The sequence below is a fragment of the Capricornis sumatraensis genome, chromosome 2 (genome assembly GCF_032405125.1).
Source record: "Capricornis sumatraensis isolate serow.1 chromosome 2, serow.2, whole genome shotgun sequence".
NCBI classification, from domain to species: domain Eukaryota; kingdom Metazoa; phylum Chordata; class Mammalia; order Artiodactyla; family Bovidae; genus Capricornis; species Capricornis sumatraensis.
Genome location: NC_091070.1, coordinates 79,429,994 through 79,454,638, shown reverse-complemented (window position 1 = coordinate 79,454,638; position 24,645 = coordinate 79,429,994). Strand labels below are relative to the sequence as shown.

Sequence of the window (24,645 nt, the reverse complement as noted above, 5' to 3'; positions counted from 1 at the left end):
ATGGTGGATGCGGAGATGGCCGCGTTTGGGGAGGCCGCCCCCTACCTGCGCAAGTCAGAGAAGGAGCGGCTGGAAGCCCAGACCAGGCCTTTTGACCTCAAGAAGGACGTCTTTGTGCCTGATGACAAAGAGGAGTTCGTCAAGGCCACGATTTTGTCTCGAGAGGGTGGCAAAGTCACCGCTGAGACAGAGCATGGCAAGGTGGGTGGTGGGGCCAGCGTGAGAGGCCACCCTGGATGCCCCCCCATGCCTGGGATGCCTGGAGGCGGGTGCCACCAGGATGCACCCCACAGAGTCCTGGTTCTCCCTTCCTCTGGGTAGGGATGTACTCTCTCCAAATAGCCCTTCTCGTCCCCAACATCCTGTCTATCTTCTCTGGGACCCTGGATTCTTTTCTCATGAGCGTGGTTCTCCTATGACCTGCCTAACTCCCATCCCTGTTCGTGGGCTGTTGCAGACAGTGACCGTGAAGGAGGACCAGGTGTTGCAGCAGAACCCACCCAAGTTCGACAAGATCGAGGACATGGCCATGCTGACCTTCCTGCACGAGCCTGCGGTGCTCTACAACCTCAAGGAGCGCTATGCCTCCTGGATGATCTACGTGAGTGCACCCCCGGACATCCCTCTGGATCTAGTGGCTTCCTGCTCCGTGCATGTTCACTTCCTGGAGCCCAGCGTGTCTGTCCTTTGTGCCCAGGCAGTACTTCACTCTGCCATACTCCCTACATCCTTGTGCATGCTAAGCTGCTTCAGTCATGTCTGATTCTTTGTGAGCCTGTGGGCTGTTGCCCACCATTTCCCAGGCAAGAATACTGGAGTGGGTTGCCATTTCCTTCTCCAGGGGATCTTTCCAACCCAGGAATCAAATTCGTGTCTCCTGCTTGGCAGGTGGATTCTTTACCACTAGCGCTACCTGGGAAGCTCACCTACATCCTTGGTGCAGTTCTAAGGACCTGAGGGCTGGGGTTGCTCAGATGGACTGCGTTCATACAATTTCCTTTCTCTCCCTCTCCTAAGACCTTTCTCTAACTCCAAAAACTGCCACCCCTCCCACTTCATCACTGGCAACTCACTTCTTTTCCTCCCCTAGACCTACTCGGGCCTCTTCTGCGTCACCATCAACCCCTACAAGTGGCTGCCGGTGTACAATGCCGAGGTGGTGGCCGCCTACCGGGGCAAGAAGAGGAGTGAGGCACCGCCCCACATCTTCTCCATCTCCGACAACGCCTACCAGTACATGCTGACAGGTGAAAGGCCCCAAGTGAAGGGCTTCTTGGGGGCCCCCCTCCCGAGGGGTTCAGGCCTCTGGGAGAGATGCAGGGAGCTGGGGCAGGGTGGGGAGATGACAAAGCATCCTGAGCAACTCCTGACTTGTCCTCCCCATCTTCTCCCCACAGACAGAGAAAACCAGTCCATCCTGATCACGTGAGTGTGGCTACTTCCTATTCCCTTCCACAATCTCCTTGAGCCCACTCCCCATCAGGACCCAAGCCCCCAAGCACAGACCCCCAGTTCTCTTTCCCTCCACCTTCTGATGCCAGCTCTGATGTCTCCTCTGGCCTTGACCCTGGCCTTCTCCTTGCTCCTCCCCTTCCTTTCTCCTCCCCACTCCTCTTATTTTTCCTGTCCCATCTCCTTCACTCATGCCCCTCTAACTCATCACGCATCTATCCATAAGCCTGGGAACACCACGTCCTCTTCCCCTCTTCATTTTCCTTCATTTTTCCCTTCAGAAACCCTCCCCATTCTTCCAGCCCCACCCATTCTTTTCCAAAATGGCCTGGGCCCATCTCCTTTGATTGACATTGCCCAGCCAAGACCATATTGAGCTGTGCATAGTCACTCAGTTGTGCAGGACTCTTTGCAGCCCCAAGGACTGTAGCCCACCAGGCTCTTCTGTCCATGGGGATTCTCCAGGCAAGAATACTGGAGTGGGTTGCCATACCCTCCTCCAGGGGATCTTCCCAACTCAAGGATCGAACCCAGGTCTCCCGCCTGCCCAAATCCACTTCTTCTAGCACCTCCTTCCTAGGTGATACCCTTGACCCTGTGTATGTCAGAGCACAGCTGTGTTCCTGGGATGCATATTATCTGGTGGCTTCCTGCTGCAGGGCTCTCCCTGCCAAATAAACTAGGCAATCTCTCTTGACCAGAGGCTTGTAGTCTCAAACAATGTCTGTTCACTGCCTAATAAGCCCGACTGTCCCAACAGCGGAGAATCCGGAGCAGGGAAGACGGTCAACACCAAGAGAGTCATCCAATACTTCGCGGTCATTGCTGCCATTGGCGACCGCAGCAAAAAGGAGCAGGCCACAGGCAAGGTAGGCCTACTGTCCTCCAAGGGCCTGTGCTGCAGAAAGGGAGGAGGAGGAGGAGGCCTCTCACCTGCCATCCTTCTTGACCTCCACAGGGCACCCTGGAGGACCAGATCATCCAGGCCAACCCCGCCCTGGAGGCCTTCGGCAACGCCAAGACTGTCAGGAACGACAACTCCTCCCGCTTCGTGAGTGGGCCTTGCCTTTGGACTTGGGATTTGGGCTGGTCAAGGGATGTGTCAAACAGCAGCCCTCCCTCAACTCATCACCACTTTTCTCCATGTCTCCAGGGAAAATTCATTCGAATCCATTTTGGGGCGACCGGAAAGCTGGCGTCTGCAGACATCGAGACCTGTGAGTGTCACAGACCTGCTAGGGCTCATCCTGACCCCGCCCTCACTCTAACTGTCTCCGACTCAGTCTCTCTGTCTCTGGACGGTTCTGCCCCTCAGGCTGTCCTCCTCTCTCCCTGTCTCTGTGTCTCTGTCTGCATATTCCTCTCCCTTTGAGACGTCCTCTGGTCTGTCTCCATCCCTGTCTCTGCTCGTCCCTGTGTCTTTCTCTGGGACCTTCCTCTGCTCCTGGGACCTCGTCTCCATCTCCAGCTCTGTGTGTGATCTCTGTGCATCTGCGGGTGCATCTCTCTCCCTCTCTTGTCTCTCCCTTTCCCTCTGTCCTGTTCTCTACATTTATCATTCCTATTTCTCTATTTCCTTATACTGAAATCCGAACTTTTTCTTCTTCTCCTTCTTCTCCCCTCCTATTCACAGACCTTCTGGAAAAATCCAGAGTTATTTTCCAGCTGAAAGCAGAGAGAGATTATCACATTTTCTACCAAATCCTGTCCAACAAAAAGCCTGAGCTGCTGGGTGAGTCACAGCTACCAACTGAGCCCAACTATTTCCATGGCAACCTGGTCCCCTCCACTTGCAGCTGCTTGTTGACAGGCCCTGGGTTTATCGCACTGCTGGATTCAGTTCTGTGGGATGCAGGACTCCATTAAGCCTTGTCACGTGCTCTTTTGCAGGTCATGTGTCATGGCAGATAGCCCCAGGGAGGGCCAGGGATTTGTACCCCCATTCTAACATCTCTCCCCCCACCCCCCAGACATGCTGCTGATCACCAACAACCCCTATGACTATGCATTCATCTCCCAAGGAGAGACCACTGTGGCCTCAATTGATGACGCTGAAGAGCTCATGGCCACTGATGTAAGTGTGTGAGGACCCAGCTGAGAGGCAAGGGGACTGGTGAGGGGCAAATGAGTCCAGTTCACTGGCCCAGAAATAGAGCTAAGACCCTGGCTGTCTGTTGTTCCTTCCTGAGGGCCGGAATATACCCTGTGACATGGGTGTGCTGGGATACAGGTGAGATTAGACAGTGACTTGTATTTTCAATCAAAGCAAAGAGGGTTGAAAGCCATGGACAGAGAAACAGACAAGCCAAAAAACAAAGCATTCCTAAGGGAAAGGGGCGGGTGGGGCTAGAGCAGGCTGCTAGGGGAAGAACAGGTGTAGACACATATGGGAGATCCAGGCATGGATGCAAGGGAAGGGCCTAGAAGAGGGACAGCAGTAGGAAACGTGAGTGGGTCACCCAGCGCAGCTCCAGAGAATGGCCTAACCACTGACACCCAGCCAAGGCAGTCCACACCCCCCCAGCTCTTATACTTCCCAGCTTAGTTCCGGGGTTCCCCACTGGGGATGGGAGTCTCAGCACCCATTCAGGAGATAAGATCTCGCTCAGCTGCAGAGGGGCCTCATTTACCTTCCATATTCCCTTTTCTGGGGTCCACCACCACGGGTCCTGCCTACAGAATGCCTTTGACGTGCTGGGCTTCACTGCAGAGGAGAAAAACTCCATGTACAAGCTGACGGGCGCCATCATGCACTTTGGAAACATGAAGTTCAAACAGAAGCAGCGAGAGGAGCAGGCCGAGCCTGACGGCACCGAAGGTGGGAATCAGGGGTGCAGGGAGCAGCTATGGAGCCATGAAGCCTCCGTCTGGGAGGAGGCATCCCCTTTCCAATTCTGCCATCGGCCCTTTCCTTCCAGAGGCCGACAAGTCCGCCTACCTCATGGGGCTGAACTCAGCCGACCTGCTCAAGGGGCTGTGCCACCCTCGGGTGAAAGTGGGCAACGAGTACGTCACCAAGGGGCAGAATGTCCAGCAGGTGGGTCATCTTCAGACATTAAATGGCAGAGGGGCTGGCCCGGTGCAGCCAGGGGAGCTTTGCAATTTACTCTTCCCACCACTCTCTCATTCGGGTTTCTCCCCGACCTTCCAGGTGGCGTATGCCAAGGGGGCGCTGGCCAAGGCCGTATATGAGAGAATGTTCAACTGGATGGTGACGCGGATCAACGCCACCCTGGAGACCAAGCAGCCTCGCCAGTACTTCATAGGGGTCCTGGACATCGCCGGCTTCGAGATCTTCGACGTGAGTGGGGAGCCCAGGGTCTGGGAGAATGGGAACTCACTGGTTCACACAGCCAGCCACTGCTGGCCAAGCCCCGGGGAAGGCCGTGGGCTCCCCAGGGGTGGAGACAGCCACGTGTCTTCAGGGGGCGCTCCCTCCCTGCCCTGACTGGAGAGAGGCCAGCCACACCATTGCCAGGCTGGACGCTGCCCTGGGTGAACCCCTTGGGCCGCAGACCCCTGCCCGCCTGACCCACTCCTCCCCGTCCCCGCCCTGCAGTTCAACAGCTTCGAGCAGCTCTGCATCAACTTCACCAACGAGAAGCTGCAGCAGTTCTTCAACCACCACATGTTCGTGCTGGAGCAGGAGGAGTACAAGAAGGAGGGCATCGAGTGGGAGTTCATCGACTTCGGCATGGACCTGCAGGCCTGCATCGACCTCATCGAGAAGGTGCTGCCTCGGCCCCTCTGCCTGAACTCTTCATTCACCCCCACACACATGAATGCCCCAGGAGAACGGCCGCCCCACCCTTCTGGGCATCGTGATCTAGCTAACAGAAGAATCCCAAGCCCTAGTTTCCAGAACCTTGTGCTATCCTGGCCACCCAGGACAGGGTGGTCCTGGAGAGCTGAGTTCCAAAGCTTGAGAGTGGATTCGCAGAGGATGGGCACTTCAGGGATGGCCTCCCACACCACTGTGTTTAACGACTCTGGTTTACCCATCAAGGAGCAGGAAGTCTGAGGGTGGCATGGGGAAGCATAAGAAAGCACTTCTTTTCAACCGCAACATCTCAGGGATCTGGGTGATGGAGTAGGGTGTAAAGCACCTATAGCATCCATGTTCCCAGACTTTCACAAAGGTCCCTTTGAAATCAAAGTGCCACCTTGGGAAGGTTTGAACAGGTGCCAGTCAATAGGTAACTGCTCAGAGCTGAAGTATCAGCTAACAGCCAAAGGGGCATCTCCATCGACACGAGAGCAGGCAGGATCCATCTCCACCTGCTTGAAGCAGGCTCAGTGACGCTGACCCCTCTACCCTCAGCCCATGGGCATCATGTCCATCCTGGAGGAGGAGTGCATGTTCCCCAAGGCCACCGACATGACCTTCAAGGCCAAGCTGTACGACAACCACCTGGGCAAGTCCAACAACTTCCAGAAGCCTCGCAACATCAAGGGGAAGCCGGAAGCCCACTTCGCCCTGATCCACTACGCCGGCACGGTGGACTACAACATCATAGGCTGGCTGCAGAAAAACAAAGACCCGCTCAACGAGACGGTGGTGGACTTGTACAAGAAGTCTTCCCTCAAGATGCTCAGCAGCCTCTTTGCCAACTATGCTGGGTTTGACTCACGTAAGTGGAGACTGGGACCCAGGGACCGGGAGCAGGTTTCTGCTGTGGTTCTGAGGCAGGTCAAGGGCTAGCCCCCGCCCACTTCCATGTCAGGCTGGGCCCCAGGGTTTACAGACGCAGTGAGAGAATTGGGTGGAGAAATCGGAGCACCCACAGTGAAGACTATGGCCTGCAACCAAACGTGGAGAGAGGTTGGGGTTCCTCACCCGCTGCCCTGACTCCGCACATGCCCACTCATCCCCTTTACTTGGCACTCTCCCACAGCCATTGAGAAAGGCAAAGGCAAGGCCAAGAAAGGCTCATCCTTTCAGACCGTGTCAGCTCTGCACAGGGTGAGTGTGATCGGCGCCAACCTAGCCCTGCTCCCCTGCCTGGCTCAGCCCTGACTCCTCCCACTCCGTCTCCTCAGGCCCTTCCTGACCGTCTCCACCCTCTCTTCTCTCCCCTGTATCTGCTGGCCTCGGCTCTTCCTCCTTTCTCCCCTGGCTTCTTTATCCCTTCTGCCTCCCTCTGTGTCTTCCCCTAGCCCTCCTTCACTCTCCAGCTCCTTGTATTCTCTCTTTCCTTTCCTTCCCCTCTGCTCCCTTTCTTACTTCTCTTTCACTTTCTTAACTTCTCCCTCTTGGGTTCTGGGCCACAGGAGAATCTGAACAAGCTGATGACCAACTTGCGCTCCACACACCCCCACTTCGTGCGGTGCATCATCCCCAATGAGACAAAGTCTCCAGGTGAGCCCAAGAAGCCAGGCCCAGCCCACCGCTGAGATGCACTGCCCCAAGGTCAGGGTCTTTTAGATCACCTCTTGGCTCCCACCTTGGAGATTTCCAGATCACATTCTTCCCCTCCCATTCCCCAGCGAGGCTCACACACAGCCTCCCACCCTGGCCCCAGCGCTGCCCTCCATTTAGAACGTGGAGCTCAGGGTAATGTGTAACTGCTTTGATCGACATTCCCTCCTAAGTGCCTTACAGCCCCTGATGAGACATGTAAGGATTGTTTTTCCCTTTCTGAATCATAAGGAGATGGAGGAGTTCAGGTGTCTGGGTTCGGGTGCCTGGCTCTGCGAAGTTCAGTGACCTTGGTCAAGTCCCTTAACCTGTCAGGGCTTAGAAAATGGTCTATATTGGCCCTGGCCACCACCTATGAAAACAGGCATAAACCATATAAAATAAGGACTGTGAAAGCCTTTTGGTTACTCTCAAATTTTATGGCAAGAAAAAAAAATACTGACTTGCTAAGGTTACAGGCCAGTCTGCGACAGAGCCAAGATCAGAACCCAGAACCCTCGGCTCTCAGCCCCATGCTCTCCCCACACACTCCTCTCCCTTCCCTCCTGCCGCAGGGGTGATAGACAACCCCCTGGTCATGCACCAGCTGCGCTGCAACGGCGTGCTGGAGGGCATCCGCATCTGCAGGAAGGGCTTCCCCAACCGCATCCTCTACGGGGACTTCCGGCAGAGGTGGGTACCGGGCGCTGTAGGGCTCAGGGAACAGGGGGAGCCTGGGCAGCCTTGGCAGGACGCGGAAACCGTGAGTGGCCTTAGATTCTGTGGGCAGAGTCAATCACTGCACAACACAGGTGACATGGGGCACCTCCCTCCCAGGTATCGCATCCTGAACCCAGCGGCCATCCCCGAGGGCCAGTTCATTGACAGCAGGAAAGGGGCAGAGAAGTTGCTGGGCTCTCTGGACATTGACCACAACCAGTACAAGTTCGGCCACACTAAGGTAAAGAAAAGGAGGAAACAAACTGACTACAAGGAGACCTCTCTTGTCCTTTTACTTTATGGCTCCTTTCCTTTTACCAACCATCTCACAAGCATTACTGAACCACATGCCAGCCCTCCCCATGGACCAGACAGCCCTGCTCCCCCATTCCAGCTCCAGCTGCCACCAACCTCCTTCCTCCAGTTCTTCCCTGCCTTGTTACTCTAAGACAAGCCCCTCTTCGTCCCCCTCCTGCCTGTCCCAGTCATGTCCACACACAACTTCCCTGCAGGTGTTCTTCAAGGCGGGCCTGCTGGGGCTGCTGGAGGAGATGCGAGATGAAAGGCTGAGCCGCATCATCACCCGCATCCAGGCCCAGTCCCGAGGTGTGCTCTCCAGAATGGAGTTCAAGAAGCTGCTGGAACGCAGGTGAGGGAAGTTAAAGGGAGGGTCTCAGGCCTCTAAGGCCCAGCTTGACTCAGAGCACTGGAAGGAGAAAGAGCACCCCAGACCTTCAAGTGACAAAGGGCCACAACACAGCTACAAACACCAGTGGTGGGCGTGGGGGGGGGTGGTGCCTCGCTGTCACAGTGCAGGATGGATGGAGGAGCCAGGGCCTCTGGGCCGGAAGGAGGGAAGAGGCTGTCTCACTGACCTTCTCACTCGGCCCCTGCAGAGACTCCCTGCTGATTATCCAGTGGAATATTCGGGCCTTCATGGGAGTCAAGAACTGGCCTTGGATGAAGCTCTTCTTCAAGATCAAACCACTGCTGAAGAGCGCAGAGACAGAGAAGGAAATAGCCACCATGAAGGAGGAGTTTGGGCGCCTCAAAGAGGCTCTGGAGAAGTCGGAGGCTCGGCGCAAGGAGCTGGAGGAGAAGATGGTGTCCCTGCTGCAGGAGAAGAATGACCTGCAGCTCCAAGTGCAGGCGGTGAGAGCCCCAGGCCTCTGCCCACACCTCCCACACACCCTGCACCTCCCTACCTGGGGGCTCACCATCCTGTGCCCTCACAGGCAGAGGATTCTGGAATCAACACTTCCAAAGGCCTCCACAGAGGTCTCTAGAGAAAGAAAGGGAAGGGGAGAAAGCATTAACTTAAAAATACAGGTTTTCCATCAGGATTTAACCTGGATCCATAGCTTAATAATTCTGTGACTTGAGGCAAATGATGTGTTATCTCTGGGTCTCCATGTCCTTATCTCTAGACAGGGAATAAAGTTGCCCTTCTCACCAGGCTGTAAATATGTTAAGTGCTTGCATCAACAAATACAGTTCCTCCCCTTTGATGGAGGAGACCAGAGGAAGAGGGCCAGATAAAGAGACTTCTGGTTCCCTTCCTCTCTGCTCTCATTCCCCAGTGCTCCTGTCACATTGCCCTAAAACTCCTCCCCTCCCCATCCCTCTGAAGTTCTTCTCAGCTGGGGAGATCCTGGGGTTTCCCTCTTACAGTGAAGGTGGAGCCTGTCCCTCCAAGCTTTTGCCATCCACCCCATCCACCGAATAGCTTCCCCTCTGCACCTTGCCCTCAGGAACAAGACAACCTGGCTGATGCGGAAGAGCGCTGTGACCAGCTGATCAAGAACAAGATCCAGCTGGAGGCAAAGGTGAAAGAGATGACCGAGAGGTTGGAGGACGAGGAGGAGATGAATGCTGAGCTCACTGCCAAGAAGCGCAAGCTGGAAGATGAGTGCTCTGAGCTCAAGAGGGACATTGATGACCTGGAGCTGACCCTGGCCAAGGTGGAGAAGGAGAAGCACGCAACAGAGAACAAGGTGAAGGCAGCTCCCTTTGAATCCAGACCAAGTCTCAGGATTCCCAGACCTGAGTGTGGTCCTGGCCCTTGGCCTTGGAGGTCTCCATAGATGTCTCCAGGTTGGTGATGTCTGACCCTAGGGGGGATGGGGTTCTCGGCCAACAGGTGAAGAACCTGACAGAGGAGATGGCTGGGCTGGATGAGATCATCGCCAAGCTGACCAAGGAGAAGAAAGCTCTGCAAGAGGCCCACCAGCAGGCCCTGGATGACCTTCAGGCTGAGGAGGACAAGGTCAACACCCTGACCAAGGCCAAGGTCAAGCTGGAACAGCATGTGGACGATGTAAGTACACTATCACAAGGGTCTAGATGTACCAGGTCCGTCAGTGTCTGTGTGTGCATGTGTGTGTTTGGGGGAGTGGGGTTAGAGAGTGCTCCTCTCCTGATACCTTTTAGAAGGGAACTGGGGAACAGACAAGGAGAGGGGTGATCAGTTCAGAGTTAGGTATCTCACCTTGCTGATGTGATCAAGAGTAGAGATGGGCTTCTTTATTTCACTTTAGGTTCAAGCCTATATGTCTCCGTTCAACTACGGAATTTAGAGGGTTATCTCATAAGAACATGATAAATTTCCTTGGGAATTTTGTGAAGATCCTCAAGGAGGATCTTTGGACTTCTAATGGTTTAGCCAGGATCTGGTCCTCAGTGATCACTGCTCCCATAGGTAGTCCTTCGAGTACACCTCTACTGAATCATTCTTTATCGCTCTTTGTTATCATTATTGAAGTATGGGTCCCATCCATAGACTGGAAGCTGCCTTTAGGTGGAACTTGGTTTTATTCAGTTTTGCATCTGCAGTGCCTAGGATGGAGCCTGGAACCGAGTAGGTGCTTACAGGATGCAGATTAAATGAAAGTAGCTTTGGGATTTTACCCTATAGTCATTCATTCAGTAATTTATCATAGTTACTGAGCATCCCTCCATGGTAGGCGCTCTCACAGTGCCCTGGCCACATTTGGCCAATTCTGGGGAAGTATTCCCAAGTCTTGACACCTCTAAGGATCCCTCAGCCCCAGAAAGAACGAGCTCCTAAATTATCAAGTCAGGATACTTGGCCTAAGGTCACACTGGTCCTTCTCTTCATCAGCTGGAGGGATCCCTGGAGCAGGAGAAGAAGGTGAGAATGGACCTGGAGCGAGCCAAGCGGAAGCTGGAGGGTGACCTGAAGCTGACCCAGGAGAGCATCATGGACTTGGAGAACGACAAGCAGCAGCTGGATGAGCGGCTCAAAAAGTAGCGTGCTCCCTGCCCCATCACCCATCCTCCTCCCCCACCCGCAGCCTGGTCCACTCATGGAAGTACTAGCTGACCCGACAGATCCATCCTCAGAGGCAACAGCCTCACGCAGCTTCCATAAGGGGGTGCAAAACTGTGGGCAGAGCCTCCAGGAAGAGAGCTTTCCTCCCCCAGACACACACATCAGGGCCCAGCAGGCCTCCCTGGCAAAAGTCTAACCCAGATCCCTCCAGCCCTCTCTTCCAGCTGGGCACTCGCCCCCTTTATACACAAGTCTCTTTGGAGACCAGTTGCATAACACAGAGGAAAGTTCCACACAAAAGCCTCTCGGGAAAGTCCTTTCAGGTCCTTCACAGAAAGCCCAGAGGACCACAGAGAAACGTGGTCAGCCACCACGTGTGAGCAGTGCAGGGTCTGGCTACTTCTTTGTTCAATGATCTTGTGGTTCCAATTCTTATTGCAAGACCTTCCAAAATGTGTAGATACACATTTCACACTTGGAAAAGAGTGAGTCTGCACACATATTCAGATAATCAAAGATCTTCTGTTGCTTTAAGGTCAGGACTCTGAAAGGCTCTGAGACTCATCCTGATCAACAGCCTCCCCAGAAAGTCTTCACACTTACCCAGGCACAGTACTTGTTGAATGAATGACTATATGATCCCACTGATCCTCAAACGACCTTTTAAGAATGGTACTTGAACCCCACTTACCAAAGAGGAAAGGAAGGCTTGGAAAGCATACCAAATTGCCCAAAGTAACAGACACAGAATTAAAGACCATCAGAGCTAAAAGGTGCCTTTGAGTCGGTCTAGTCCAATGCCCTCATTTTACAGACCAAAGAAGGGAGCATCTCGGAGCCCAGGTCCTGTCACTCCACCTACAGCGCTCCTCCTGTTGTACTTCCAATTGAACTTCAATCCTCCAGCAGGTGTTACACTTTCAAGGACCCTACAACAGCCCTGGAAGCTGGTGGTTGTTGTTTTTTTTTTCCACGAAATCCTGCTCCTCATTTGTTTCATTACCATCTCCAACCACTGGCAGCCCCTCTTTGAGCCCGATCAGCCTTCCTTGCCTCACGGTCCCTTCTTTCTCGCAGGAAGGACTTTGAACTGAATGCCCTCAATGCAAGGATTGAAGATGAGCAAGCCTTGGGCAGTCAGCTACAGAAGAAGCTCAAGGAGCTTCAGGTAAGGCCCCTGGGCTGGTCTTCAGCCTCTCGACCCTCTTCCACGCCGTTCTCACCCAGCATCACAGGCACTGGCTCTGTGTCTGTGAAGGGAGATGCTGGCTATCACAAATCCCCCACGGAACACTTCCAGGAGGGCTGGCTGATCCAAGGATGACATAGGAAGAGATCTGGAAACACTCACCGGTCTGGGGACAGAAATCCCAGCTTCCTACGTCAGCGGTGGTGCAGCTGGTGACCGTGGGGAGTGCACTGCCAACCTCTGGATCTATGTGGCCTCCTCTGTTCCCATGGCTTTTCAGGCCCCTTCAGCCCAGCTGGGCTGTGACTTCAGTTCTTATCTCTAGAGGGGACACTGTGTTGGGTCTTTAGCTGTCCGGACCCTGGCTCTCTCATTCCAACTTCAATTATTTTTGCCACAAAACTGCCTAAACTATCCCTGGAACACTGGTCCCTTTGTCCTTCTTCAAGAGCAACCACTTTCCTTCCCATAAAGAAAATGTAGCATGTTTTGGCCCAAAGGCAGGCTAACTCAACTATCCAAACCATCTCACTGAGGTGATCCTTTTATTTCTACTTGTCCCCTGGTGGGACTAAGGTGACAAGCCAGGAGCCTTCTAGAGCCCTGGAAGGGGGCTCCGATAGAGAGGCCAAGGGGCTGGGTCTGAGCACCCTCTGTGTCCCACCCAGGCACGCATAGAGGAGCTGGAGGAGGAGCTGGAGGCTGAGCGCACCGCCAGGGCCAAGGTGGAGAAGCTGCGCTCAGACCTGTCCCGGGAGCTGGAGGAGATCAGCGAGCGGCTGGAGGAGGCCGGTGGGGCCACGTCCGTGCAGATCGAGATGAACAAGAAGCGCGAGGCTGAGTTCCAGAAGATGAGGCGGGACCTGGAGGAGGCCACGCTGCAGCACGAGGCCACGGCGGCCGCCCTGCGCAAGAAGCACGCCGACAGCGTGGCCGAGCTGGGTGAGCAGATCGACAACCTGCAGCGTGTGAAGCAGAAGCTGGAGAAGGAGAAGAGCGAGTTCAAGCTGGAGCTGGACGACGTCACGTCCAACATGGAGCAGATCATCAAGGCCAAGGTGGGCCCGGCTCTCCTCTCCTCTCCTCCAATTCCCTCCACGCGCCTCTGCTTTCTGTCCACATCTCCTCTCTTTGTCTTGTTCAGTTTCCTGCTTCCGTCTTCTACCCTGTTCTTGGACCCTTCCATTTTATGCCTTCCTCTTTCCCTGCTCCTTTTAATTGCACCGCTCGCACCCCATCAGCCCCCTGCATACACCGTATAACTCTCCTTCCCATCTCAGGCTAACCTGGAGAAGATGTGCCGGACCCTAGAGGACCAGATGAATGAGCACCGGAGCAAGGCTGAGGAGACCCAGCGTTCTGTCAACGACCTCACAAGCCAACGAGCCAAGCTGCAGACAGAGAACGGTGAGCCCTACCCTTGTCTTCTGAGTTCCTGAGCCAGTCCAGGCTTGGGTATGCACACATCTCTCCAGCGAATGGGACCTGACGGTTAGGGGCGGGGTGGGGGAGAGAGGAGTGACTGACCCTCGAGAGTTGAGTGTGCTTTGGTGCCTCTGCAGGTGAGCTGTCCCGGCAGCTGGATGAGAAGGAGGCGCTGATCTCCCAGCTGACCCGAGGCAAGCTTACCTACACCCAGCAGCTGGAGGACCTCAAGAGGCAGCTGGAAGAGGAGGTTAAGGTGAGTCCCAGAGTCAGGCCACTTGTCCAGCGTACTGGCTGGCCTGGCATCCACCACTTCTTTCCCAAGAATGAGGCTTGCTGTCTACCCAGTATTTTCCCATTTTCCAAAAAGAAAATGCCCAGACCCTACCGTGTGTGTGTGTGTGTGTGTGTGTGTGTGTGTGCACACTCAGTCGAGTCCAGTCTTTGCAAAACCACAGACTGTAGCCCGCCAGGTTCCTCTGTCCATTGGATTTTTCAGGCAAGAATACTGGAGTGGGTTGCCATTCCCTCCTCCAGGGGATCTTCCAGACCCAGTAACTGAACTTGTGTCTCCAACATTACCAGGCAGATCCTTTACTGCTGAGCCCCCTGGGAATCCCAGGTCCTACCATATGCCTCCTAATTCTACCTCCCATCCAGAGGCCTTCTGCCTTTCTGCAGCCATCTCTGGAGGGCAGGGAGTAAGAGGTGGGGGTGGGGGTGAGGGGAATGAGGTGAAGAGAGGAAATAAACTAGAGAGGTGTGATGGCCTTAGCTGGGCATAGGTATGGGATGCAGGAACTGTGCAAGCGGTCCTGGGATTTGCAGGGCTGAAAACTGGAGAAAGAAACTCAACTGGATCCTATTTTGAGCACTTTGCTGGGCTCATTAAAAAGGGGAGAGAATATGAATTTTTAAAAAAGGTCAGGGCTCAAATCCTAATCTGCCTCTTAAGAGCTTGGTGATCTTGGGGAAATTGCCTAATATCTCTGAGCCTCCATCTCCTCCGCTGTAAAATGGCAGTGAGGATGATAAAGCCTACTGCGTGAGAAGCATGAGGGGGATGGGCACAAAGCCTTTTGTAAACAGTGCGGCATTGTATGGATTTTCTTTAACAATACTCGGTAAACTGTTCCAGGTCCAACAGGGATTTAGGAACAGGTGAGAATGTGGGAGGATGTTGAAATTAGAGTGAGGAGACAAGCAGTGCATCACAGGGTAAGCTGAGCCCACCCCTCGGTGCCACCCCTCCCAGGCAAAGAACGCCCTGGCCCACGCACTGCAGTCGGCCCGGCACGACTGTGACCTGTTGCGGGAGCAGTATGAGGAGGAGACGGAAGCCAAAGCCGAGCTACAGCGCGTCCTGTCCAAGGCCAACTCAGAGGTGGCCCAGTGGAGGACCAAGTATGAGACAGACGCCATCCAGAGGACAGAGGAGCTGGAGGAGGCCAAGTGAGTCCCGGGCGGCCTGCCTCTGGCGGGGGCCCCTGTGTCAGCAGGCCGCAGCCCAGCCCACTGCTCACTGGGGCTGGCTGCGGGGATGGATGCTTAGCTAGCTTTTGACAATACAGAGGACCCTGCCCCAGCCCCACCTCCTTCTCCTCTCAGGGAAGCTTTTTGCTCGCGTTATGTTTCTCATCCGAATATAAGACGAACAAAAGGTTTGTCTGAGGGCAGAGTGCACCCACCTGGGGCAGGGTGCCATGGCAGGTGAGAAAGGGGGATGCTGGGACTGCATGTGTCCTCCAAGTCTGGAAGCCTAGAAGCTGGCCAAGGTGGGAGCGCTGCCTCGCAGAAGACCCCCTGGACGCTGTGGGTCTTCACACCCTGTCCCCCAGACTCTCCAACAGCCTTGTTTTCTGCCCCCTGGGCCTGTCCTCAGGCTTCTCCAGCAACACTTCTGAGCTTTCAAAGACTGTCTTCTACAAGACTCACCATGTTTCCCCTTCTCCAAATCCACACCCTCCATCCTCCCCACCCTGGCCCTCACCAACACGGGCAGGAAGAAGCTGGCCCAGCGGCTGCAGGACGCCGAGGAGGCCGTCGAGGCCGTCAACGCCAAGTGCTCCTCGCTGGAGAAGACCAAGCACCGCCTGCAGAACGAGATCGAGGACCTGATGGTGGACGTGGAGCGCTCCAACGCGGCCGCCGCCGCCCTGGACAAGAAGCAGAGGAACTTCGACAAGGTGGGCCCGGGCTGCGGGCCACAGCCAGGGGGCAGAGCAGGCCGGCAGGCGGGAGTCAGGAGCATCCTCCCAGGAGGCTGAGGCTAGGGGAGGCTGGGCCTAGGAGGGGGACCTGGGTCCCGGAGGTGGGGCCGGGGCTGCCCTTTGAGCCGCTTCTGTCCGTTGGGTCTCCGCAGATCCTGGCCGAGTGGAAGCAAAAGTACGAGGAGTCGCAGTCGGAGCTGGAGTCCTCGCAGAAAGAGGCGCGCTCCCTCAGCACCGAGCTCTTCAAGCTCAAGAACGCCTACGAGGAGTCCCTGGAGCATCTGGAGACCTTCAAGCGCGAGAACAAGAATCTGCAGGGTGCGGGCGCAGGCCGGGAGGGGCGGGGCAGGGAGGGCCCGCACGTGGCGCCGCCCCGCGGCCCCTCGAGGCCTTCCCAAACTGGAGCAGGCAGCCCCCGACTGAGCCGCCCGCCCCTCCCACAGAGGAGATCTCCGACCTGACTGAGCAGCTGGGCTCCAGTGGCAAGACCATCCACGAGCTGGAGAAGGTCCGCAAGCAGCTGGAGGCCGAGAAGCTGGAGCTGCAGTCGGCCCTGGAGGAGGCCGAGGTGCGCACACAGGAGTGGAGGAGGTGCAGGGGGTGGGAGAAGAAGCTGAGGGCTAGGCTATGGTCCCTGTTCTCATCTTCCCTATCTTTTGTTCACGGGCCCACCCTCAGAGCCTAGAACAGTGCCTGACACTTAGTAGGCACTCAGCAAATATTGTGCAAGGAACGAACCGGTCACTCACTTCCCTTCACACAGACATTTTACCTATTACATCTTAGACGAGATTTCCTGTGTCACTCCCCCTCTTTTCACCTCTGCCTCCCTCTTTGAGCTTTTACATTCTGTGCCTGATTGCCTCTGTTTCCTTGGCAACACCACTCTCTTCATTTTCTTCTTTGTCTTTATAGCTCACTCTCCTCTGTGAGAGCCTGAATCACCTTCTCTTAGGCCTCTTTTTCCCTTTCAAATTCTCTTTTCTTCTTCCTCCTCCTGCTTCTTTGACTGAACCACTTACACCACTCTTGAGCTCACTTTGTATCCACGATTCATGGACAGCCCCTGGCCCCATCCTGTTCCCTGACTGCCTCAGACCCTCTCTTCCCAACCCCCTGCAGGCCTCCCTGGAACACGAAGAGGGCAAGATCCTCCGGGCCCAGCTGGAGTTCAACCAGATCAAGGCAGAGATGGAGCGGAAGCTGGCAGAGAAGGACGAGGAGATGGAGCAGGCCAAGCGCAACCACTTGCGGGTGGTGGACTCACTGCAGACCTCCCTGGACGCGGAGACGCGCAGCCGCAACGAGGCCCTGCGGGTGAAGAAGAAGATGGAGGGCGACCTCAATGAGATGGAAATCCAGCTCAGCCATGCCAACCGTTTGGCTGCCGAGGCCCAGAAGCAAGTCAAGAGCCTCCAGAGCTTGCTGAAGGTACACGGTGGCTTTTGGAAGCAGGAAGTCACCTCATCCAGAGAGGGGCAGTGGCATCCCATCATCACAGCACCAGCTCCCTCCTGCCCCTGGGCCATCACTGACCCCTCCCACAGCCCCTGCCCAAGCCACCACCACAGGCTCACTGCAGCATCCAGTTCAGCTAACAGCCTTCTGATGGGTTGAGCCCAACTCCCTCTCTCATGTGAACTCTCCTGATGCACAGGACACCCAGATACAGCTGGACGACGCAGTCCGTGCCAACGACGACCTGAAGGAGAACATCGCCATCGTGGAGCGGCGTAACAACCTGCTGCAGGCCGAGCTGGAGGAGCTGCGGGCCGTGGTGGAGCAGACGGAGCGGTCCCGGAAGCTGGCGGAGCAGGAGCTGATCGAGACCAGTGAGCGGGTGCAGCTGCTGCACTCCCAGGTGAGCAGTGCCCTAGGGCAGTCCCAGAGCGGAGCACAGGCAGGTCTCCGCAGGTGAGTTTCAGGAGACATGCATGGATGCTCAGTCCTGCTTTCCTGCTCTGCCCACCCCTACCCTCAGAACACCAGCCTCATCAACCAGAAGAAGAAGATGGAGGCAGACCTGTCCCAGCTTCAGACTGAAGTGGAGGAAGCAGTGCAGGAGTGCAGGAATGCTGAGGAGAAGGCCAAGAAGGCCATCACGGATGTGAGTCCCCCTGCCTGGCCTGCCTACTCCAAGCCAGGGTTTTCTTGGACTGGAAGATTTAGATCGAGTATCACTTCTCTCCCGTGTGCAGGCCGCCATGATGGCGGAGGAGCTGAAGAAGGAGCAGGACACCAGTGCGCACCTGGAGCGCATGAAGAAGAACATGGAGCAGACCATCAAGGACCTGCAGCACCGGCTGGACGAGGCGGAGCAGATCGCGCTCAAGGGCGGCAAGAAGCAGCTGCAGAAGCTGGAGGCCCGGGTGCGGGAGCTGGAGAACGAGCTGGAGGCCGAGCAGAAGCGCAACGCAGAGTCGGTCAAGGGCATGAGGAAGAGTGAGCGGCGCATCAAGGAGCTCACATACCAGGTGCGGGCTCAGCAGCTGCCCCCGGACCGGGCCTTCTACATCATGGCCTGAAGCCAGGGTGACAACCACCCCAGAGGGATGAAGTGTTCTCTCTTAGCCTCTTAGAGGGCAAAGAGCCGGAGGACAGCCTATGGCTACCCAGTTTCTACTCTGCCCAGCCCTGTTCTACCCTGAATACCCCTGGCTCAGGGGGCAGTCTCTGAGCCTTCTGGCCTTCAAGCTCCCCATCAACATTCACCATCAACTTGTCCCTTCAGGACACACCCGGAGCTCCAGCAGAGCTCACCCAGCACAGATGACCAGAAAGCAAATATGTAACCAAATCTTAGCCTGGCGTCATCACCACCAAAATACACCAAAGCCATTGGAGTGAATCTCAGAACTTTTCAGTTACTCAGGGAAGCATAGACTTTAGCTTTTGCAGTGTTTTCCAGAATCAGGCTATGAATTAGATTTTGTTTCCATTCCAGTCCAGAAAGTCGCCATCCCTCTATGCATACTTGTCCTTAACCTAGATCAAGTCTATGTCATTTCCCAGCGGTCCAGGAAATCCCATCAGGCCTGCAGTCCCAGAGTTCCTGCCGGCACATGCTGGGTTTATCCTCCGTGGGGCCCCAGGACCCCCCAGGGCCCACTTCCAGAACAAGGCCCGTGCACAATTTTGTGTGCAATTTCAGGAGGCCCATCAGCTCCCTAGACTCTTTCTTGGCACATACTATTAAAAGTATGCATATGTTTTTTGGTAAGAAAGGAGATCACAAGTGTTTGGTGAGGATCAGAAAGTTGAATTGGGTCAGGATATTACCTTCAGGGTAAAGCCGATGAATGCGGGAGGGGCCATACTGCTTCCTATGACCATGCCATACTCACTGCTGCCCACCCCCTTCCCCACGATCCCCAGACAGAGGAAGACAGGAAGAACCTGCTGCGGCTGCAGGACCTGGTGGACAAGCTGCAGCTGAAGGTCAAGGCCTACAAGCGCCAGGCTGAGGAGGCGGTGAGTGATCCTGCTGGGGTCCAGGCCTGGAGGAGGGGACCAGGCAGTCTCATAACCCCTGGCTCCTCACCTCATCCTCCCATCCCCCTCAACCCCTACAGGAGGAACAGGCCAACACCAACCTGTCCAAGTTCCGCAAGGTGCAGCATGAGCTGGACGAGGCGGAGGAGCGGGCGGACATCGCTGAGTCCCAGGTCAACAAGCTGCGGGCCAAGAGCCGCGACATCGGCGCCAAGGTGGGTTCCCCCCACGACAGCAACCCCCCAGCCCCTCAGACATAGCCCCTCACACCAGGATTCCTCCCCTTCACATATTCCTGCAGCCGAACCCCACAGCCCCAGAGGCAAGGTAACTCAGTCCTCCATGATTTCTAAGGTTCTTCCCGCTCTCACTTTCAATGATTTTGTGATTCCCAGCCCTACGGTGGTCAGCAGAAACCCTAACTGACACATATTCAGTGTGTCCCAACTTCCCCCAACTGCTGTTTTCACTTCTCTTCCACCTGCTTTGGCCTTCAGTCTTGTAAATCCCACCCAAGATGTACGTCCCAGAGGACCTTGTCCTTGTTGAGGAAGCATCCCTCCATATGACCCCAGGGCCCTTCCCTCCAGAGCCCTCCCCTCCACAGTGACCTCTAGGACCCATCTCCCAGCACCTCAGGGCCTCCTGCAGGCCACACTGTAGTACTGCCCACCTCAGTGCCCATCTCTGCTTTGCTGCCTTGTGCCCATCCCTGCCCAACACCCACCTCTCCGGAGCTAGCGTGGACTGTGTTTCCTTCCCAAAGGGCTTGAATGAGGAGTAGCCGTGCCACATCTTCTTGGTCTGCCGCATCTTGAGGGTGCAACAAAGCTCCCAGTCCCGGAGCCTGGAGAGCTGCCCCTTTGGAAGAAGCAGAATAAAGCAATTTTCCTTGAAGTGAGATCCTGCCTCTAGACTCTTCTTCACAGCCTGCCAGCCACAAGAACACGAGGACATGACCACGGGACGGGGAGGGGGGCTCCAGGGAAGGAGGCCAGACCCAGGCGGCCTCCCTGGGGAGCCTGGGAGGCTCCGAGCATCCTTGGTGCAGCACTGCCATGGTCTCCCATCACCTCCTCAGCAGATGACACCTCTCCTGTCAGCCCTCTCCCTGGCCCAGAGACCCTGGGGGTTAAAGGAGATTTAGAGAAGCCCTTGAAGGCCTCCTAGAGCACATGAGCCCATCTGTGTTGACCTACGCCCCTGATCTGATCAACACTGCCCCCCCTGTTGACAGTAGCTGGGCTGGGCCATGGGGAGGAGGTTTAGTGTGTGAGGGCCCTCCAAGGCATGACCCACTTGGAGTAATGACCCCCCAGTCCCCATCCGAGGTGAGTGTCTGAGAGTGCACAGGACTGGCATCTGTAGCGCCTCCCCCTTCCAGACACAGCCTCCACTGTCTCCAACTACCTTCCCACCATGACCAGGAGGACTGCACTCCAGCCCACCTCCCATCTCCTCCTGGGACCTGGCCTGTGGTCCAAGACACTCTATTCTTCTCCCTCATTACTTCCTACCATAGCTTTTGGCCTTGCTGGAAGATGGAGGTTCTTTGGCCCGTTTAGAGCAGGTCATCTGAGGGGGAGGCAGGCAAATGAGGGGCTGGGGGAAGTCACGGTGAGCAGGACCCTGGGGAAGGAAGCGGCTGGGGAAGATCACCAGAGGGCTGGAAAGTGGAGGAAGGAGTAAGCTCCATCTCAACTAAACAAGCCCAGTCCTCCACCTGCCCCAGACTCACTGCCACACCTGGGCTGCTTAGGGAAGGCCTGGACCACAGAGCACGGGGACTGAGGAGGCCCTGGCCTGAATCCTCCCCAGTGTGCTACACATGGCCACTCCCAGCCCCTCTGGGCTCTGAGCTCCCAAATGCAGCAGCTAAAGTGCCCGTTCCAGGGAGGAGAGGAAGAGGAAAGAAGGGGAACAGGGAAGGAAAAAGGAAAGACCTAAGCAGGTCTGCAGTGGAGAGAGAGGGAGAAGGTTCAAGAACGTGGAGGATGGTGAACAAGGAAACCAACAGAGAGAGAATATAGAGGAAGTGAGGTGGGTGCCCTTGAAAGACCCACAGGCTATCCCATCATTCTCTTCACATCCTCCTCCACTCTCCCTGCCTAGCACCAGTCTTCCTAGGAAAGACTTGGAGAGGAAATACCTGGAGGAAAGAGAGGGACATGTGTGAAAAGGAAGATGCGGGGGATACTCAGAGAATCCAAGCTTCCAGAGCAGAAAACAGAGGCAGAGAGAACAGCCAGTGCCCACGCAGCAGACAGGCCCCCGAAGGAGGATGCTGAGAGGGGATGGGAGAGGAGACAGCGAGGGCGAGCCTTGGATAGAGAAGCTGGAAGAGCCAAGGGTCTGGTACTGGCCACAGGAAAGAATCCTGGGTCACCCTCAGATGCCGGCAAAACTGAGAAAGCGGAGGACAGTTAGGTTCAAGAGGAGTGGATGAAGACCCAGGAGCCGGAAGTGCAGGCTGAGATAGGACAAGCAGAGGGTGAGCAGAGGCTGGGCTCAGAGAGAGGCGGAGACGTGTGGAAATGCAGGCGTGTCAGACCATGCGATGGGCAGAAACACGGCGCCAGGGAGAACGGGAGCCCAGGTCCAGCTTTGACACAGGGAACCGGGCAGAGGGGAAGGGAGACAGACACAGAGAAGGACAGACATGCAGGGAGCCAGGCAAACGCAGGGCTTCTCTCCTCGGCCCCTTACCTGCGGCAGGAGTGACCAACCGGCACGCTCACCCTCCAGGACTCCTGGCAGAATGAGGAGCTGCTTCGGGAGGACAGAGAGTAGGGATGGATGTGAGAGGGAGACTAGGATAGGGAGAGGATGGCAAACCAGACCAGACGGGTGGGGCAGAACCCTGGAACCGTGTAAAGCCCTCCCCTCTTCCCCCTCCCATAGGAGACAGTGGGAACCGCCTGCCTACCCCTCACCACCCCTTGACTCCATCTATACCCAGTCTGGCTCGCTCAGAACATAAGGTTCCCTGAGGACAAAGCCTAGCTTTTGTCACCTGGTTCTGACCCAGCCTGACCTGATGTTCCCAGCCCCTTATCACGTCCCCAGGGCAATGGGAACTAGGCAGTGACGTACTGGGCTGCAGACTAAACCCCCAGCTTGCGTACTAGGTCCTCGAGTGACCTGGAGATGGGGACAAGTAGCTTTCATCCCAGGGGGAAATGAGTTGGCATATGCGCCTGCAGGAGATGGGAATGTGGGGTTGACTACGGTCCCCCCAAGGACATGGGTATAGGGTACAAGTCCCCTGGAGACAGATGTGTATTCCTGAGTCCCACAATGGGGCAGTGGAGGGCCCTAGGGAGTTGGAGACCATGCGGGAGAGACCACATAATTGGTGGAAAGCAGAGAAGCCGACCCCCATCCGTCCTACCCACCTCCACACTCTAGAGCTATATTGAGAGGTGACAGGAGATGGTTTGGGAGGGGGAGCTTGGGAGCATGTTCCTGGGTGTGAGGGTGTAGGGAAAGCCAGGGCAGCGGAGTCTGGCTTTGTTTCCTGAACACAATGTCCACTTAGTCATAACAGGCATGGCTACTGCCTCTGAGAGGTGGCATCACTGGAGGCAGGGAGGGGGGCCACAAGCGCCTGAGGCACTTGGGGACACTCTCCAAGAAGGACATGTGAGTATGAGCCCCATGGGGGTTGAGAGGCGACACCAGGGTTCTACCTGGGGAGACGGGAGCGGACTGCAGAGCCCCCACCCTATGGAATGCCAAGCTTGGGGCCCAGCTGGTGTAAATCCCGGGGATTGCCAGGGCCCCAGTCAGCCTCAGCAGCACCTGCACCCTCTGGCAGCCCAGGGAGGCGGAAGGGAGCACCCCCACCCTCACCCCTCCTGCCTCAGGCCCCGGGGATTAACGCCTCTCCCACCCCCATCCCATCCCACAATGAGAGCAGAGGATGGCAGTGAAGGGTAAAAGCTTCTGTGTGCAAATGTGTGTTTGGGTGTGCAAAACAATGCAGAGGAAAATCTGCAAACTGAAGTATGTAAGAGTGGAAAACCCTCGTGTGTGTTAAGACTGGGCATGGACCTGTGGTGGCCAAGTCTGGACAGTAGATGGCTGGACTGCGGGTCTGTGTGCACCTCTGCCATGGTGGCATGGGGAACTCCGTCTTCTGCTTGACAGGTCAGACAGTGGCCACTGTATCAGGAGCATCGGGGAGGGGCTGGGGGCTCCGGATGTGTCCCTAATGTAATGCAACCTCACGTTCCCAGGAGGACACCTGCCTGCAGACAGGGGAACACACAGAAAGAGAGGGCAGCACGAAATTCTTTTCCTGACAAAGGGAAACTGAGTCAAGGACCCGGGCAGTGGAGCCCCTCCCTGGGCATCCTGGCTCCAGCTGCCAGGCCCCAGCACCATAGGACTCCAGGACCAGAGAGGGTGGGGAGTTGCTCCCAGCCTGGGGCCGTGTGAGGACAGGCCAGGGAGGAAAGGAGGAGCGGAGCCTGTGGCTGGGAGGCAGGGGACAAGCCTCTGGTCTGCAGGAGAAGGTGGCCCTCACCCCGTGTGCTCAACTCACCCTTCAGATTAAAAATAACCAAGGTAAGGGCTTGATGGGGGAGGGACAGGGGGGAGGTGGTATGAGAAGTCCTGTCTTGCCACTATCGGCCCATCAGTCTTTTGGAGGGGAGGAATGTGCCCAAGGACTAAAAAAAGGCCCTGGAGCCAGAGGGGCTAGGGCGACAGACCTTTCATGGGCAAATCTGGAGGCCCCGGGTGTCCTCTTGTCACCTCCAGAGCCAAGGGATCAAGGGAGGAGGGGCTGGGAGGAGAGAGAGGGGGAAGGGAGGGTCCCTCCGGAAGGACTCCAAATTTAGGCAGGGGGTGGGGGCAGCAAAATATAAAGGAGTGTGCTCCAAGGACAGACTGACACTCCTCTGAACCAGGTAAGGTGGGGCTCAGGGTGGGAGCCCCCATCTCGAAGGGAATGGGGTGAGATCAGTCGGAGGCCCAAGGGTTCTGCTTGAACTGTCTTGCTCCAGCCCTGGGAAGTTGCCCCCGACAGAGGGGGAGGTTCCCAGGGGAAAACCAGAAACCTCTTTTCTTCTCCTACCGGCATGTCCTCCCCGGCTTTCGTCTCTTCCATGTGCTTTCTTCCCCTTTGTCCCTCCTTGGATGGCTTCCCTCTTGCAATCCAGTTTTTTTTTTTTTTTTTTAAGGGAGGATAGTTATAATATTGTGATGCTTCTTGCCATACATCAACATGAATCGGCCACGGGTGGTTCAGTTTTATTTTTCCTCTTGGTTTCTGTCAGCACTCGTCACTAAGTACCATACTTCCTGGTCTGTCTCTCTTCTTGCCCCTCTTGGCTGTGTGCTCTAATCTCCTTGCATCTCTCTGTTTCACACCCCACCCCTTGCACTTTGACTAACTCTGCATCCTCTCTTCCCTGTCTCTCCGCCTCTCACCTGCCCCTGACTGCCCCTTTCAGTCTGTCCC

The 24,645-nt window shown here is 56.0% G+C and overlaps 1 protein-coding gene across 1 annotated transcript; it reads left to right on the top strand.

Annotated features, from left to right (window-relative positions):
• LOC138072972 (myosin-7) lies at positions 1-19,962 on the top strand. Its single transcript, XM_068964335.1, has 38 exons — positions 1-201; positions 458-601; positions 1,091-1,247; positions 1,398-1,425; positions 2,213-2,321; positions 2,411-2,503; positions 2,606-2,669; positions 3,086-3,184; positions 3,423-3,526; positions 4,132-4,270; positions 4,371-4,489; positions 4,604-4,753; positions 5,012-5,182; positions 5,774-6,083; positions 6,348-6,415; positions 6,724-6,811; positions 7,426-7,543; positions 7,688-7,811; positions 8,083-8,219; positions 8,467-8,722; positions 9,322-9,564; positions 9,711-9,887; positions 10,692-10,837; positions 11,940-12,030; positions 12,720-13,109; positions 13,332-13,458; positions 13,614-13,732; positions 14,732-14,928; positions 15,479-15,662; positions 15,839-16,004; positions 16,130-16,254; positions 16,809-17,117; positions 17,344-17,547; positions 17,668-17,793; positions 17,885-18,160; positions 19,062-19,157; positions 19,259-19,393; positions 19,945-19,962. Exons 1-38 carry the CDS (start codon positions 1-3, stop codon positions 19,960-19,962), a joined length of 5,808 nt encoding a protein of 1,935 aa, XP_068820436.1.
• The last annotated feature ends 4,683 nt before the right edge of the window (positions 19,963-24,645 follow it).

Coding starts and splice junctions, on each gene's coding strand:
- LOC138072972 (XM_068964335.1), top strand. CDS start 1: ATGGTGGATGCGGAGATGGCCGCGTTTGGGGAGGCCGCCCCCTACCTG. Junction 12,031..12,719: donor AGAAGCTCAAGGAGCTTCAG/GTAAGGCCCCTG, acceptor TGTCCCACCCAG/GCACGCATAGAGGAGCTGGA. Junction 17,548..17,667: donor TGCAGCTGCTGCACTCCCAG/GTGAGCAGTGCC, acceptor CCCTACCCTCAG/AACACCAGCCTCATCAACCA.